This window comes from Hyaena hyaena, unplaced genomic scaffold, assembly GCF_003009895.1.
Source record: "Hyaena hyaena isolate Hyena2069 unplaced genomic scaffold, ASM300989v1 scaffold_551, whole genome shotgun sequence".
In the NCBI taxonomy this organism is placed as follows: Eukaryota; Metazoa; Chordata; class Mammalia; order Carnivora; family Hyaenidae; genus Hyaena; species Hyaena hyaena.
This window is the reverse complement of record NW_024081183.1, coordinates 361,871-379,927: the sequence shown is the minus strand read 5'-3', so window position 1 is coordinate 379,927 and position 18,057 is coordinate 361,871. Positions and strand designations below refer to the sequence as shown.

The 18,057-nt window shown below is 35.9% G+C and overlaps 1 protein-coding gene across 1 annotated transcript in view; it reads right to left on the bottom strand.

The window, feature by feature from the left end:
• The window catches only part of RLF (RLF zinc finger), an 87,375-nt gene that overhangs the window by 12,576 nt on the left and 56,742 nt on the right, over positions 1–18,057 (bottom strand). Inside the window, exon 6 of the mRNA XM_039255956.1 lies at positions 9,497–9,633. Coding sequence (XP_039111887.1) covers positions 9,497–9,633 — 137 coding nt within the window. The remainder of the gene's footprint in view (positions 1–9,496; positions 9,634–18,057) is intronic.

Sequence of the window (18,057 nt, the reverse complement as noted above, 5' to 3'; positions counted from 1 at the left end):
CAAATACTCATTATGGAAACAAAGAAAAGCTTGAAAAAAACCAAGTTAGTTAAAAGCACTGAATGGGTTAAGAGAAAATTCTTTTTTAAGTTTATTTTGAGAGAAAGAGACAGAGAGCATGAGCAAGGAGGGGAAGAGAAACAATCCCAAGTAGGCTCCGAGCTGTCAGCACAGAGCCCAACATGGGGTTTGAATTCACCAACTGTGTAAGATCATAACCTGAGCCAAAATCAAGAGTCTGACGCTTAACTGACTGAGCCACCCAGAAGCCCCAAGAGAAAATTCTTAGGGAAAAGCACTAGTAACCCAGAAATGTCCAGGATAAAAATACTAATATGAATGTGAGGGAAGTTACTTGGTAAAACTGAAGAGAATGTTACCACTTTTAAAAAGTGACTCTTTTCTTTACACTGCCATACTGTAATATCTGGTAAATAATTTTCATAAAAAATATTATTTTCACAAGCCAGTTTTAGAAGACTAATAATATCTTACTGCTATTCACAGACTATCCTAGGAAGCTGGGTACGAATACAAAGCTTAACAAATGAACAAACCTCAAAAGACTGAAAATAAACATATTTAACAGAACTTATTTTATTATACTTTCTTTCTTTATTTATTTAGTTGAACTAATTAATTTATTTAGAGAGTACATGCGTGTGAGCAGGAGAGGGGCAGAGGAAGAGAGAGAGACAATCTCAAGCAGGCTCCATGTTCAGCGCAGAGCCCAACACAGGGCTTGATCCCATGACCCTGGGATCATGACCTGAGCCAAAATCAAGAGTTAGCTGCTCAACCAACTGATCCACCCAGGTACCTCTATTATACTTTTAAAGAGGTAATGAGGATTCTCATATGGTGAAATTCTTATATATATACAAAACTTCCCTCAAAGATTGAAATTAATATACTCCTCAAAAGGTACATTATTAAAGCTCTTAATATTTAATGATGGCAAATCTGAGCTGTGATAATAAAATTAACTGAAAATGATTTTAAATGTTTGTCTTTGGTGACTAGTGTTGCTTTCCTAACCAGGAAAAGTAAAAAATTGAGACAGGTCAGCTTTGAAAATAGCTATTGGCTAGGCAAGTAACTGGGGTGACTGTCCATTTTTAAACTCACAAGATTCTGGGCGCCTAGATGGCCCAGTCAGTTAAGCATCCAATTCTTGGTTTCAGCTCAGGTCATGTATGATCTCATGGTTCCTGAGTTTGAGCCCCCGCATCAGGAGTATCTATTACCTAAAATTCGTCAACTAGCTAGAAGTTTAAAGTTAGGCAAATCTGATAAAGTGATAAAAGGCAGGTTTGAGTACTAAAGTCTCCTAACAATTTTTTTAAGTTTACGTATTTATTTTGAGAGAGAAAGACAAAGAGTGCAGGAGGGGCAGAGAGAGAGAGAATCTCAAGCAGGCTCTGTACTCCCAGCACAGAGCCCGATGTGGGGCTTGAACTCACGAACTGTAAGATCATGACCTGAGCAGAGACCAAAAGTCGGGTGCTTATTAACCAAGTGAGCCACTCAGGAGCCCCTGAAATAATTTTTAAAAAATAAATCAGAATGTCTAGGGCTTGATTTATTACAAATTAAATATTTCAAGCTATAGTTATTTTAACTCCAAATAACCACGATCAAAAAAGGGCATTGTTTTTAAACATACTTACATAATTATGATCCAATAATTTAAAACTACTATTCATTACCCAACCAAACATATAAACTTGCCTGAATGAAACCAATTCATGAAAATGCCACCAAGTCATCCATTCAAATATGAACACTGGAAAACCAAAACCACCAGTAACTAGTAACTCGGAGCCTGCTGGATCATACATGCACTGGGATGAATATCAATTACAACAATGGTATGATTTTTTTTTAATGGACAACCATTAAAGAATATACTGAAAATGATTCCACTGTATAGATGCTTCCAACTAGCCTACTGCCTATCTCAAGCCAACAAAGTATATAGAGAGTCATAAAAACTGGAAAGGAAATCTAGTTCTATTAATTGTAGGAAACACACTTCAGCAAAGATCTAGCCACCACCAGGCAAGAACTTTAAATTACACTGGGTTTCTGCATATCAGGAAGCCCAAAGTCCAGTTAGTATGTCACACTGTTATCTAGAATTTAGGCAGTGTGGAAATGAGGCAAAGAAAACTTTGTGGAATTAAGGAATGACCATCTCTAAAGGTGGCTCCTGAAAATATAGTATGTGATTCTCATGACCCCTTTTTATTTCCAACAAAATTTGGTTAAATAAAACATATATGGATATGTGGTCTTTGCCAAGTACTAAGGACAACACACATATCAACCCCAATATATCAGTCTAGCCTGGGAGAGAACAGGCATGAGATTACATATAAAGGAACACAAATGTACAAGATTATTTTTTAATGTTTATTTATGAGACAGAGAGAGAGAGAGAGAGAGAGAGAGAGAGAGAGAGCAAGTGCAGCGGGGAGGAGCAGACAGAGAGGGACAGAGGATTGAAAGCGGGCTCTTCAATGACAGCAGTGAGCAGGTGGGGCTTGAACTCATGAACCATGAGATCATGACTTAAGCTGAAATCAGATGCTCAACTGACTGAGCCACCCAGGTACCCCCAACATACGTTAAACTCGGATCTAAGAAAGCAAAGGTCAATCTATCAAATACTTGCTGAAAGCTTTGTGTGGAGATTTAAAGCTCACCTGTATGAACTTCATTTTTATTTTTTTTTAATGCTAGTTTGCTTTTGAGAGAGAGAGAGGCACCCCTGTATGAACTTTAAGTCTTAATGTTTGTTTATTTTTTAGAGACAGAGCATGAGTGGGGGAGGGGCAGAGAGACAGGGTGACATAGAATCCGAAGCAGGTTCCAGGCTCAGAGCTGTCAGCACTGAGCCCAACGCAGGACTTGAACTCATGAACCTTGAGATTACAACCTAGGCCAAAGTCAAAAGCTTAACCAACTGAACTCTACCTAGGCGCCCCATGAACTTCACTTTAAAAGCAGCAGTAGTAATTACACATCTGTACATACACTGTCCCATTCAAAAATGGGTATCTTTCTTATCTGCTCGGCTACTCTAACAATATTACCACTGCTGACATCTATAGGAAACTCATTCCTCCAGCACTTCTCTGATTTTTGCAGAGCCAAAACTCTTTTGGGGTCATGGTTAATTAATAAGCTGAGTAATATACCTTTTGAGATCAATCATACATATGGTGACTACTATAAACTAATAGGAAATATTTTATTGTGGTTTGTAAGTATTTCTAAAGAAAATTTCTAAGAAAATTTTAAAAAACTGTTCTGGGTAAGTTACATAGTTAACACTTCAAATAATATCTTCTGTGATGATCACATTCAAGAATATTTCCAATAAATAAATTCTAGTATGTATGTTTAAAAATAAATGACTGCTTTATCAGATTCCAACTTTGACATGTTTTATAGAATTCCTAAATTTCATTTTCCTTAGTGAAATATCTCATCCCAATATCCCATTAGCAAAACAAACAAACAAACATCCATGAAAACAATAGAAAGGGTTTAAACAAAAAGGCTCCAAATTTGAAAATTTTAGATTCTGTTTCTCTTTAAACTGCTTGGGATAAGCTTGCTTTTAACCAAGTGTGAAGTGACTAAATATTTTCTTTCCTTTACTCATTCTAGCTCCTCAGGAGGCCAACAAGAGGGAAATCCTTGTTAATCCCTTCCTGCTGTGGGAGCAGCATTAATCCGACAGCTTTTAACATCCTTGGAAGGGCTAATGTGAAGAAAGGAAGAATAGTTATAGGTCACTCTAGAAGGGGAACTCTATTAGGAACATTAAAAGAACCGTGTGACTATAGTTTTAAAATTACTTTATAATCAAGAAAAATCTCAAATAAATGACCTAAACTTACTCTTCAAGGAGCTAGAAAAAGAACAAAGCCCAAAGCCAACAGAAGGAAGGAAATAAAAAAAGATTAGAACAGAAATAAGTGAAATAGAAACTAAAGAAAACAGAACAGATCAAATGAAACCAGGAGCTGGTTCTTTAAAAAAAAAAAAAAAAAATCAACAAAATTGCTAAACCTTTAGCCAGAATCATTAAAAAGAAATCATAAATGAAAGAGGAAAAACAACAACCTACACCACAGAAATACAAAGAATTATACAAGATTATGAAAAATTATGCGTTAACAAATTTGATAACCGAATCAGGAAAAAACAGCGCATTTGAACAGACCAACTATAGCAGTGAAGTTGAATCAGAAATCAAAAAATTCCCAACCAACAAAAGTCCTGGACTAGATGGCTTCACAGGTGAAGTCTGCCAAACACATAAAGAAGAGTTAACACCTATTCTTCTCCAACTATTACCCCACCCCCCCGAAAAAAAAAGAGGACGAAAAGATTACAAATCCATTTTACAAGGTCAGCATTACCCTGCTACCAAAACCAGGTAAAGACACTACACAAAAAGAAAACTACAGGCCAATATCTGAGGAGCACAAATATCCTCAACAAAATATTAACAAACCAAATTCAACAATACTTAAAAAAATTACTCATCATGATCAAATGTGATTTATTCCAAGGATGCAAGGCGTTTCACTATTCACAAATCAATCAACATGATAGGTCACATTAACAAGGATAAAAACTATATAATCATCTCAACAGAAACAGAAAAAGCATCTGACAAATACAACATCCATTCATGATAAAAACTCAATGAAGCAGGTGTAGCAGGAAGATACCTCAACATAATAAAGGCCATATATGACAAACCTACAGCAAATATCATACTCAATGGTGAAAATCAGAATTTTTCCTCTAAGATCAAGAACAAGACAGGGATGTCCACTCTCACGACTTTCATTCAACAGAGTATTGGATGTCCTAGTCACAGCAATCAGGTAACAAAAACAAATAATAGCATTCAAATTGGTAAAGAAGTAGTAAAATTTTCACTATTTTTAGATGACCTGATACTATACATAGAAACCCTGAAGACTCTACCAAAAAACTAATAGAACTGATAAATGAATTCAGTAAAGTCACAGGATACAAAATTAATACAAAGAAATCTGTTGCATTTCTATTTTTTTTTAATGTTTACTAATTTAGAGAGAGAGAGAGTGAGCACATGAATGCATGCACAAGTGGAGGAAGGGCAGAGAGAGAGAGAGAGAGAGAGAAGGGGGGGGAGGGAGGGAGAGAATTCCAAGCAGGCTCCTGATTCTCAGCGCAGAGTTTGAAGCAAGGTTTGATCTCATGAAACACGAGATCATGACCTCGGCCAAAATCAAGAGTCTGAAGTTTAACTGACTGAGCCAGGCACCCCCTGTTGCATTTCTATGTACTAATAAAGTAGCAAAGGAAAAATTAAGAAAACAGTCCCATTTACAATGCATAAAAAAGGATAAAATTCCTAGGAATAAACTAAACAAGGAAGTGAAAGATTTGTACTCTGAAAGTGATAAAATGCTGATGAAAGAAACTAAAGATGACACAATGGAAAGATTCCATGCTCATGGATTGGGAAAATCAATTAGTATTAAACTGTCCACACTACACAAAGCAATCTATACATTCAATGCAATCCCTATTAAAATACCAACAGCTTTTCACAGAACTAGAACAAACAGGGGCGCCTGGGTGGCTTAGTCAGTTAAACGTCCGACTTTGCTTAGGTCATGATCTCGCGGTTCGTGGGTTCGAGCCCCACATCGGGCTCTGTGCTGACTGCCAGCTCAGAGCCTGGAGCCTATTTCAGAGTCTGTGTCTCCCTCTCTCTCTGACCCTCCCCTGCTCACGCTGTCTCTCTCTCTCCCTCTCTCTCTCTCTCTCTCTCCTAGAAATAAATAAAACATTAAAAAAAAATTAAAAAAAAAAAAAAAGAACTAGAACAAATAATTCTAAAATTTGCATGGAACGAAAAAAGACCTCAAACAGCCACGGGCGGCTGAATGGCTCAGTCGGTTAAGGATCTGACTTCAGCTCAGGTCATGATCTCAAGGTTGATGAGTTCGAGCCCCACACCAGGCTCTGGGCTGACAGCTCAGAACCTGCTTTGGATTCTGTGTCTCCCTCTCTCTCTCTTTCTGCCCCTCCCCTGCTTGTGCTCACTCATACTCTGTCTCTCAAAAATAAATAAATAAACGTTAAAAAAAAAAAAAAAAAGACCTCAAACAGCACCCTTGAGAAAGAAGAACAAAGATGGAGGCATCACAACCCCAGATTTCAAGACACACTACAAAGCTATAGCAATCAAAACAGTATGATACTGGTTCAAAAACCAACACACAGATCAATGGAACAGAATAAAGAAGTTAGAAATAAACCTACACTTTTATGATCATTAATCTACAACAAATGAGGCAAGAATATACAATAGGAAAAAGACAAGCTCTTCAACAAATGCTGTTGGGAAAACAAGGCAGCTACCTGCAAAAGAATGAAACTAGACCACTTTGTTAGACCATAGACAAAAATAAATTCAAAATTGAGTAAAGACCTAAATGTGAGACCTGAAACCATAAAATTCCTAGAAGTAAACACAGGTAGTAATCTCTTTGATATCAGCCATGGAAACATTTTTCTAGATAGGTCTCCTTTGGCAAGGGAAACAAAAGCAAAATTAAACTACTGAGACTACACCAAAATATAAAGCTTCCACACAGTGAAGGAAACCATAAACAAAACGAAAAGACAAACTACTGAATGGGATATTTGTAAATGGTATCTCTGAAAAGGAGTTAATATCCAAAAATATAAAAAGAAATTATACAATGGAACACAAAAACAAATAATCCAACTTATACAATGGAACACAAAAACAAATAATCCAACTTAAAAATGTACAGAGAACACAGGCATTTTTCCAAAGATGACATACAGATAACAAACACATGAAAAGATGTTCAATATCACTAATCACCAGGGAAATGCAAATCAAAACCACAATAAGATATCACGTCACACCTGTCAGAATGGCCAAAATAAAATACACAAAAAATAGGGGCACCTGGGTGGATCAGTTCGGTTAAGCGTCCAACTTCGGCTCAGGTCATGATCTCACAGTTCGTGGGTTTGAGCCCCGCACAGGGCTCTGTGCTGACAGCTAGCTCAGAGCCTGGAGCCTGCTTCAGATTCTGTGTCTCCCTCTCTGACCCTCCCCTGCTCACACTGTTTCTCTCTCTCTCTCTCAGAAATAAATAAAACATAAAAAAAATTATTTTAAAAAAACACACAAAAAATAACAAGTGCTGGCCAGGATTTAGAGAAAAAGGAATCCTCATGCAGTGTTAGTAGGAATGCAGGCTGATGCAACCACTGTGGAAAACAGTATGGAGATACCTCAAAAAATTAAAAATAGAATTACCATATGACCCAGTAGTTCCACTACTGGGTATTTACCCAAAAAACACAAAAATGCACTAATTTGAAAAGACATACACATCCCTATGTTTACTGTAGCATTATTTACAATGGTCAAGATATAGAGGCCAAGTGTCTATCAAAAGATGAATGGTTAAAGATGATGTGGTATATATATACAATGAAACTTACTCAGCCATAAAACAGAACTTGCTATTTGCAACAACATAGATGCATCTAGAGGGTACAATGCTAAGTGAAATAGTCAGAGAAAGACAAATACCATATGATTTAAATAAAACATATGTGGAATTTAAAAAACAAAATATGAACAAAGAAAAAAGAGACAAATGAAAATACACTCATTTTTTAAGTACTCTTAGAGGACAAACTGGTTGTTGCCAGAGGGGAGATGGTTGGGGAGATGGGTGATATGGGTGAAGGGGATTAAGAATTCACTTATTATGATGAACAATGAATAATGAATAGAATTGTTCAATCATTATACTATACATCAAAAACTTAAAAAAAAAATCCCCCCCCCCACAACCCTCTGTAATATATAACACATCTCATATGTGATTTAGTACATTTCCTTGCCCTGAAAATCTAGCTATCACTAGCAGATATTTTTTCGGTGTAGGCAAAGAAATTAACTGTAACAAGATAAACTGGGGTTTGTTCCTCAAGTAAATACAACTGTTTTACTGAGGCTAAAATCTCTAATCTCTAATGGATAGGGAAAGAGCCTCTTCTACTTAATTTAATGATCAAAACCCTCACTGCTACTTAATTCTTTTTATTTTTAGCACCTCTTTTTTGGTTTCCTAACAAAATGCCCATAGTGATTATTACAAAGTATATTTAACTCCCCATTTCACTATGTCCTTTCTCAGAGGGGATATTAACTGGTATAGTGGACTCGGTGGTGGAAGACTGCAATCTGCATTCTGGCCCTGCACCAAGAAAACCACCACAGAAGAAAAGCACTGGATTAGGAGTCAAAAACACTGAATGTGAATCTCAGCTCTATCACTTTAGCCTTAAGACCGTGGACAATCACAAGGCTTCTCTGACTCCTCTGGTCGTCCACTGCCTCATCTGCACAATGATTATTATGAGGATTATTATGACATAAGTTATAGTATGCAAATAATATTTCTATATAAAACAGTAAACAGAAAGAAATATAGTAGCACACAACGTTAATAATAAAACTGTACAAAAGGAGATCAATAAAGGCTAAAGCACATGAAGGGCTTTACTGGGTTATCCTATAATCAAAATGTTCATTTCCAACTTCAAGCCATCCTTAGGTTCTAACATGCTCAAGGTTCCTCTTATTAAGGTCATGCAAATCCAATCCATTCTTTGAATTAAAGCTCTGATATTATCTCCCCCTTGACACCTTTCTTAAACATACAGTGAGTACCTTCTGCTAATATCCTATAACATTATCCATATCACTAATCTGATACTTAATGGCAGTCTTACATTCTAGAACTCTCTTGTGTACCAAGTCTGTCCCTTTGGCCTAAATAGACTCCATACAGTTAGAATGAAAGAACTGTGGGTTACACTTACTGTTTTCTTTTTAGCAACTAAGTACTCTGTAGGCAAACAAGATATAAACTGAATTAAAACCAAATTAATATAATTCTGCTATACAGTACCAAAGTTGCAAAAGAGATTACCTATTCAAATGGATTTCCTTCTCCTGTGCATGGCTGACCTAGAAACCTAGATAATTAGTGGTTTCCAAATAAAAGGGCAAAAACTGCCTACCAAAAGATATAATAAGTGTAAAGGAAAATGTTGCCATAATTCATGTTGCCATAATTTTATTTCCGAAGAAGACATATATTAAAGTTAACAGACAACCCTCTATAAGATGATCAAGAGGAGTTCAAATTCTTTACCCTCTCTTATCTCTGGACTCTTCTGGAAAAGATTAAACCAATAATATTTTTAATTAAATGGTTTAGCTTCTAAGCAAGATATAATCCACATGTCATCAATTAATTTGCTTAGGCTTTAAATTTGAAAGAAGCCAATGTTTTACAGAAACTCTAAATGCTATACTATGTACTAAACAAAGTGAATGAAAAGAAAATATACTTACCAAGAACAATACACACTTGCAGTTTGGAGCTGCTGAGTGAGGTAAGTCGTACAAAGAACAAATGCCGTGTTATCCTGACCCTCAGATTCCAGATTACATATGATGTCTAGTATTTCCTTGCAGTCGACCTTTGCAATCTATCAGAAATGAGAAGATGGACTCAAGATGAAAATGGTGACTTTCCTGTATATTTTGTTATGTAACAAGCTTCTTTTAAGCTTTTCTATCTTTGACAATTGATGAGGCAATTAGAGGGATATAATTTTCTTCTATTAACTCTGGGCTGAATCTCCTGAGCTATTTCATATAAGAAAATATTAAAGAGAAGTGAAGAGACACAAAAGGAAGTTCCACTGCAGTCCCAACACAGATAAAAACATTTTTGTACAGTTAAAAAAAAAATTATTCCATATAAATGAATCAAATTATGCACAGTAAGATTATTTTCACTTGAAGTATCATCTTTTTTTGTTTTTTATTTCCTTTTCAATTTTATTCAAGTCACTCTAGTTACAGATAGGAAAACAGAAGTCTTATCCTTACAGCCAGCAAGGCTAACAGAGGCCAGTTGAGAAACTTGTATCACTTTCTCAGATCAAGGAGGAAAAAAAATATTTGGTATAAATGAGTTTAAATAACTAAAACACTCAGAAATATAACTGTTTTATACTATTTTTTTTAAAGATTTAATTTTTAAAAGTAATCTCTACACCGAATGTGAGGCTCAACCCCAAAGTCAAGAGTCACATGTAGTAGAAAATGAGCCAGCCAGGCGCCCCTCATTGACACTACTTACAGAAATCTTAAAACCACCTCTGGGCAAATCAGAATTTTCTGGGGCTCTTTTTACACACTAAGAAAACAGAAGATTAAGACCTCTAAGGACCCTTTCTCAACTCTATTTTATCACTTCCCCATCTTAACAAAGAATATGAATAATCTCTTTGTCATGTGTCAGCCTTATAAATGTCGATTATACCAGACACCAAATGTACAAAACAATAAACTTCAAGATCAGTGAAGTGAGTATCAGGATGAATGAGTAATATGTATAAAAGAGTTTAGCTCATCTCTTCCAAAGTGCTATTCAGTTCCAACAGGTGGTTGAAGCACCTAATTTTAGTCATACCTCAAACAGGCACAGAAAGACTTTTTTCAAAGTGTAGCGCGGATGACATTTTCTCAAAGAATACTTTCACTTCTAAGACCAGGTCAGAATCCCCATCAAAAACTCTATTCTTATCCATTGAAAAAACAAAACAAACCCAACTCCTCCAAAAGTCAACTGTACTTCAATTAAATAAAAAATACCCCACATTAAAAAAAAAAAAAACAACTCTACTCTTAATTCCTCCTTTGTAACATCTATCACCACTGCAATTCAAGCATTAGGCAAAGAATTTATTAGTATCTGTCTTCTCTGCTAGAATGTAAAATCAATGACGTCAGAGGCCATGTATATCTTGTTCAAAACTCAGCACCCAGCAGTCTCTGGAACACATTAAAAAAAACAAAACAAAACAAACAAACAACAACCAGTAAATAGGAGTTGATGAGTGGAATAAATAAATCAAGTTTAATGAGGGCAAAATGTTCGTGTTCACAAAATGGACCTCATACAATTCTGTTTTCTAGTCTTTTCAAAGACAGTGTGATGACATAATAAGCTGTATGATATACTGGTTAAAAGCAATTATTCTTTTTTTAAGATATTTTTATTGTTTGTTTATTTAGTGTGTGTATGTGTGTGTGTGTGTGAGAGAGAGACAGAGAGAGAGACAGAGAGACAGACAGAGAGAACACAAGCAGGGTAGGGGCAGAGAAAGAAGGAGAGAGAATCCCAAGCAGGCTTTGCAGTGTCAGCAAAGCCTGACTCAGGGCTTGAACTCACAAACCATGAGAGATCATGATCTGAGCCAAAACCAAGAGTCAGTTGCTTAACCGAATGAGCCACGTAGGTGCCCAAAAGCAATTACTCTAAAACCAGATTGTGTATATTCTTTTCCCAGCTCTATAGCTACTAGCTCTGTGGCTCTGGGTAAGACACGTAACTTCTCAGTAACTTAGTGTCTTAGTTTCCTCATGTGTAATATGGAAAGAATAGAACCTCCCTCATGGAGTTATTTTAAGAATTTAATATGTTTTAGTACATCATGGTGACTATAGTTAATACTGTACTGCATATTGGTAACTTACTAGGAGAGTAGATCTCATCACAAGAAAAAAATTTTTTGTCACTGTATAGTGACAGGCATCAACTAGACTTATTTGGATATCATTTCACAACCTATATAAATATTGGATATTATGTTGTACACCTGAAATAATACAATGTCAATACGTCAGTTATGCATCAATAAAAAATGTGGTATGTGGGCCTACTAAAGTTACAATTAAGTTTTAAAAAAATATATTCTAACAGGGATTGACAAGTAGGGAGCATGTTAGAAGAGCTCTTAACTGTTTTCATGAATACATAAATTTTAAAAATAAGAAAAAGAAAAAAAGAAAGTTAACATTAAGAATATTAGAGAGTATTTCAAAAGATCACTCTCCGATGAAAGATCACACTTGATTTAAATTTATATCTAAGGAGCAATGGGAGGCAAAGTTACGCTGATAAAGCCTAGAACATAATTAAAGTTAAATTCAGTTCTCAGGTTAAAAAAAAATCTTATCAGACTTAATGAGGATGGAATTTTAATGACACCCTCAACAACCACGTCCTCATCCGCATCCTAGTCCGAGGCTGAATGAATCAGAAGGGTCATCCAGAGACAAAGGGCCCACCCCAGGGTGGTTAGAAGCGAAGTGACTAAAGGACTGAAATGAGCATTCCACAGCAAATCGACAGCTGTTCCAAAGCAACCAGCTACTATCCATGCCACGTTAAAGCTCTTGTCAAAAACACAGAATTCTAAAATTCGATTTTGCAATGTAACAGCAATATAACATTTCCAGGCTGAGAAATAGCATGAGAAACTCTCTAAGCCAGGCATATAAATGAAAATGGAAAGAGTATATACAACTTGCATTTCTAGAACATTTTTTATCCCTTTCAAATACCTTGAATGAGATATTATCTCATTTTATCAGCATGATAAATCTGTAAGATTAGCAAGGCTGGCAATATTATTTCTACTTCACAAGTAAAAGATGAGCCTAAGAAGAGACTGTTTCTTGTCTCTAGTCAACTGTGGCTAATAATCAGAAGTAACAGTAAACAAAATGAAAAACTAATCTCACGTCATTTTATTCCTACAGGGAAGCTCATTTTAAAAGGGTACCGTTCAGACAGATATGAGCTTTCACCTTGGAACCATGGTATTAAGAAAAAGGGACAAAGCTGAAGTAAATTAGAAATCTAGATTTCAAGTCAAAAATCAGTAACCTAAAATGGGTTAGGAGGAAATGATATGAAAAATCCAGATTAGCTGGTTAGAAGGCATATGTAGTTCTATCGTTTCCATTTATTACGAACACTCTAAAGATGAACACTACCAGTCAGTGTGTAACAACCCTAACCAAATAGCCCTCCTCCTCTTGCCTGCTGAACTGAGTCTCCCCACCCCTCAATATTCAGTGGAAACTTTTCTCATTATGAAGTCTTCCTTCATAGACTACTCTAGCATCCAACAGTCTCTTGCCTAACTCTGAATTCACAGCATCTTATCAACAGTTTTAATTGGGCTATTTTTTATTCCATTGTGGGTCAACTTTTGGGCCAGTAACTCATAGTGGCCATTACCTTTTATTATTTTACTTTTTTTTTTTTTTTATGTGCTTTGAACTTTGGCTTTCAAACTAGGCCGTGAATTCCCAAAGGCAAGAGCACTGTCTTATATGATATCCAAAATCCTCTGTGAACAAAATCCCATGGGAAAAAACCATGTTAAAATTAAAATGCACATGTCTTCCAAAGTGGTGCTGTTTACTACCAAGTACTTGTGCTATGCTAAGTACTGGGGATACAAGCCAACCTGATTTTTGCCTTCAAGGAAGTCACAGTCCAGCCACAGATAACAAATGAGGAGAGAGCAACTGCTAAGAATTACAGTGTATATTAATATTTTTTTTCTTTTTTTATATTAACTTACAATGGGGACGTACAGAGTATTTTTCTTACCTCAGGTAAAAAAAGAAGAAAAATCTAACCCAATTTGGGGGATCAAAAACAGCTTCCTGGATGAAGTCACGTTTAAGGTGAGAATTAAAGAATGAGTAGAGATAAGCCATGGGAAAGGGTAGAGTGAAATAAGAAAATAGTTCCAAACAGGAAGAAAAACACATCGCGAGGGCCAAAGGGTAAGAATGAACAAGGAACTGGAGAAACAGAAAGAAATTATTTCTGTACAGCTAAAGGTAATTTAGCAATAGTGTTGGAGTATCAACTCTAGCGGCTTCCTAAGAAGAGACGCCTTCTGCTCCTCTAGGATCTCAGTGCCTTCTGACACTACCAGAGATGGCTGGCAACCCAGCATACTCCTGCACCAACCTGACCTCTACCATCTTCTCAAACTCAACCTCAACTTTCTCCCAATGTTATCCATTTTCTAGTAAATTTTAAATACCAGCATGCTTTTAGTTCATGCTTAATATTGCTGTTTACCTGACATTTTAGAATATATGCCTGATAAGGAAGTTTCTAAGAGGTCTATAACACCTAAGCACGGCAACTTATATATGGTTTTTTTATTATCCATTACCTCCACTGTTTTACTTCCATCAAGGTTTCTAATGAGAAAATAAGATTAATTTATAATGGGGTTTTTGTACAACCTTCCAAAAGAACTCATTTGCCTCACACATACTCATCTATGCTAATAACAGGACATCCATCTAGACTTTTTTTTTCCACTCTCATTTAAGTAATAAAAAAAAAAATTCTCATCTTTCTTTCAAGTGAAGAAACTGAAGCCAGAGTTCCTTTAGTCTGTTACCTACTCTCCTTGATTCTAAGTCCTTTGAAAGCTGGCGTCTTATCTCATGTTTTTAACCTACTGCTCTAGGATCTTTACATGACAAATACGCAAGCACTCAGTTAACATTTTTAATTGAAGAGAACATCAGTATTTTGCCCCAAACACCAGTATTTTCTTGAATACAGAGGAAAAAGTGTTCTGATAAAGAAATAAAACTAAATAGAAATTTTTAAAAATAGAAAAATCCAGGTAAATTAAAATGACATATTTTTTAACACTTCACTAATAAGACACAGTATGGTTATACTACTGGTCCCCAACCTTTTCTAATATAATAGCTTAAGACCACATTAAAAAACAAATATATGCCACAAAATACTTTTCAGCTACAGTAAATTAAAATGAGGTCACTGACAAGCTTCTGAGAATTTCAGTGAGTGTCTAGGAAATTCCTGAATAGGTACTGAAATAATTTTTTTGTTCTTTTTAAAAAATTGCTTTAAAGTTTTTTTTTTTAAAACTATTTAAACGATCTGTACACCCAATGTGGGGTTTAAATTCACAACCCCAAGATCAAGAGTCAGATGCTCTACAGACTGAGCCAGCCAGGTACCCCAATTATTTTTTGATTTACTATCCACCTTGCCTACCAGAATATATGTTCCATTAGGGCAAAACTTTGTTTTTATTAACCACTGTATCTTTAGTGCCTACAATGGTACTAGGCACTTGGGGGGAGCATCAATAAATATTTATTGGAATTAAAGAGAACCACAAGATAAATAACATAGTGGCCACAGGATAAATAAGTGGGACAGACTGAAGACAAGAATAATGTAGACTAGAGTAAGCAAAGAAGGCTTCAAAGAAAATAGCTCTTGGGGGGATATCAGGATACAGTTTCATACTACACAGAGGTAACCAGCTAAAGATGTTAATGGAGGTTGAAATTCAGTGAGCTTGCCAAGCCCTAAATTTTGGCCTAAGGCTCTTCCTCACAGAAGGGAGACCTTTGGAAGCAATCATATGAAGGAGGATGTAGTGGAACATGGTCCTTTTTGCTAATTTCCACAAAGGTACCATATGGGCTAACAATAGCGGGAGACCAGAGGACACGTTGATTGTTTTGTTCCTAAGGGTTGTCAATAAACATTTACTGAACTGGAATGGAAGGACGGTGAGCAGAACCAGCCAAGAACTTAAAAGGACCTGAAAGATTAGTCAGGAACATTCACTCCATACCATGTTCTCCCCTCCAACCTCTTCAAAATCCTAACTACTTCCTCCAGATCTTTCCTTACCAAAATCTACTTCATAACAAAGTCTGATACACTTAATGATACAAAATTCTAAATCATACACAAGCACTATCAATGCTGTGTGTATTTACAAAGTATCACAACTTTCAGCATAAGGCATAAAGTGGCTAATGCTGGAAGTTTCTGGTGGCAAAGATGAAACATACCACCTTACCCTATGAATTTAATATATAATGATTACATACCTTCCTGCCAGTCCTGAACAAGAGGAATGCCTGAAAATTCTCCTGTGGCAAAGCACTTAGAAATCCTGGGTAAAACAGAAATGCCTTTTATAGAACATACAGCCAAAGATTCAAGAAGTAAAAGAAATCACTAAGGGGAAAAAAGTGTTCAAGTGTGCCTGGACAACGGCCCTAAATTTGCTGGATCATTGCTAACTTCACTAAGAGGCTTGTGTTTTACAACTCAGGGATAGATGATAAAGCTTGGACCTGGGGACAGGAAGTTGGCAGTGAGATCTCCTGCATAAAATTAGAACTCCTAAAGAGCTACAAACTCAGAGAGTGGGTGGACCAAAATAAGGGACACAGCAGGAAAACCTGTATAACAATCTCAACCTGGGTTCTGGTGGGATAAAAAAAAAATACTGGAGAATTTATAATCTGTCCTTCAAACTTGCAATTTGCCCTAACACTATTCTGTTGTCTAATAACCCCAAACTGAGAAAAATGATATAAAATAAAAAGAAGGTTCTGGCTGGTAACATCTCTGAATCACTAGGCAGAAGGAAAACTGAAACTGATTTATAGAGACATATGCTAACTAATAAGCCCTATTAGAATTCCCGGAAATAAAGCACTCCCTGCTTCCACCCACTTCCATCAAAACTGAGCTCACAATCCCAAACTATAAAAACTACAAGTAAACTAACCATTGCAGAAAAGGCAACATACACAATAAGCAGCAGGACTAGACTCCCAAGAACTTCAGATAATAGAATGTACAACACCAAGATTGAACCATAACCAAGGCCTTTGGTTTGTTTAAAAAAAGAACAGCAAGGCAGAGAGGAATATGAGTTTGGTGAAGGAAGGAAGGAAGAAGGAAGGAAGGAAAGGAGGGAGGAAAGAGAGGAAGGAAGCATAAAGTCATAAAATGATACGGAGGAACCTTAAATGCATATTGCTCAGTGAAAGAGCCAATTTAAAAAGGCTACATACTACATAATTCCAACTACATGACATTCTGGAAAAGGCAAAACTGTGGGGGCAGTAAAAAGATCAGTGGATGTCGGGGCTCGGGGGAAAAGAGGGAAGGAAAATAAGGACATGTTTAGAAGAGTAGAACTATTGATTCTGTAGGATACTGTGATGACAGATACACATAATCAAATGTTTGTCAAAACTCAGAATGTAGAACACTGAGAGTGAAACTTAATGTAAAACTATAGATTTTAGTTAATAATGTACTTAGTTCAACAATTCTAACAAATGGAACACACTCATGACAAGGTGTTATACGTAAAACTTGGGGTAGGGGGTTGGGAGGTATATTTGGGAACTGTGTACTTTCCACTCAAATTTTCTGTAAACTGTTTCTGCTTTTAAAAACCTATAAGCTTTTAAAAGTCTATTAATTTAACAAAAAAGTCTTTAACCATTTTTAAAACTGGATTATTTGTCTTTTTACTTTTCTCTCATTCTGTGGATTAACTGTATTATTTTTTGATGTCCTTTCAAAAAGTTGGATGAAATCTTATTTTTCTTTTGTCACTTGTGCTTTTGGTGTCAAATACAAGAAACAACTGTCAAATCCAAAGCCTTAAATAATTATTCCTGTATTTTCTTCTAACATGGCACACTTTATTACATTTAATATTTATATGTTATAGCATAATTTATTATATATTTATATTTTAATATAAGCCGTATCTTTTAATAAATAACATATTCACAGGAATTATGTGTTTATAATATATATTTATATTATGTTGATATATTTATATGTATGATCCATTTGGAGTTAACTTCTTGCATTCAGTATTAAGGATCAAGCTTCATTCTTCCACAACTGGATATCCAGCTGTTTAAGACCTATTCATTGAAAAGATTATTCTTTTCCCCATTGAACTGCCTTGGAATTCACATAATCAATTGGTCATAAGTGTGAAGGGCTTATTTCTAGATTCTGGATTCTAGTCCATTACCTTTTTGCCTGTTTGTTTAGTGACTTTCCTAGAATTAATTCTGTAAAGTCTATGTTCTTTGCCATGTAAGGCAACTGGAGTCTCTGCTTGGTTGGCTTAACGGTCAGCTACGTGCTTGATGTATTGAAGAGATTTATTTAAATGCCTGAATGAGTCTCTGCTTTTGCCAAG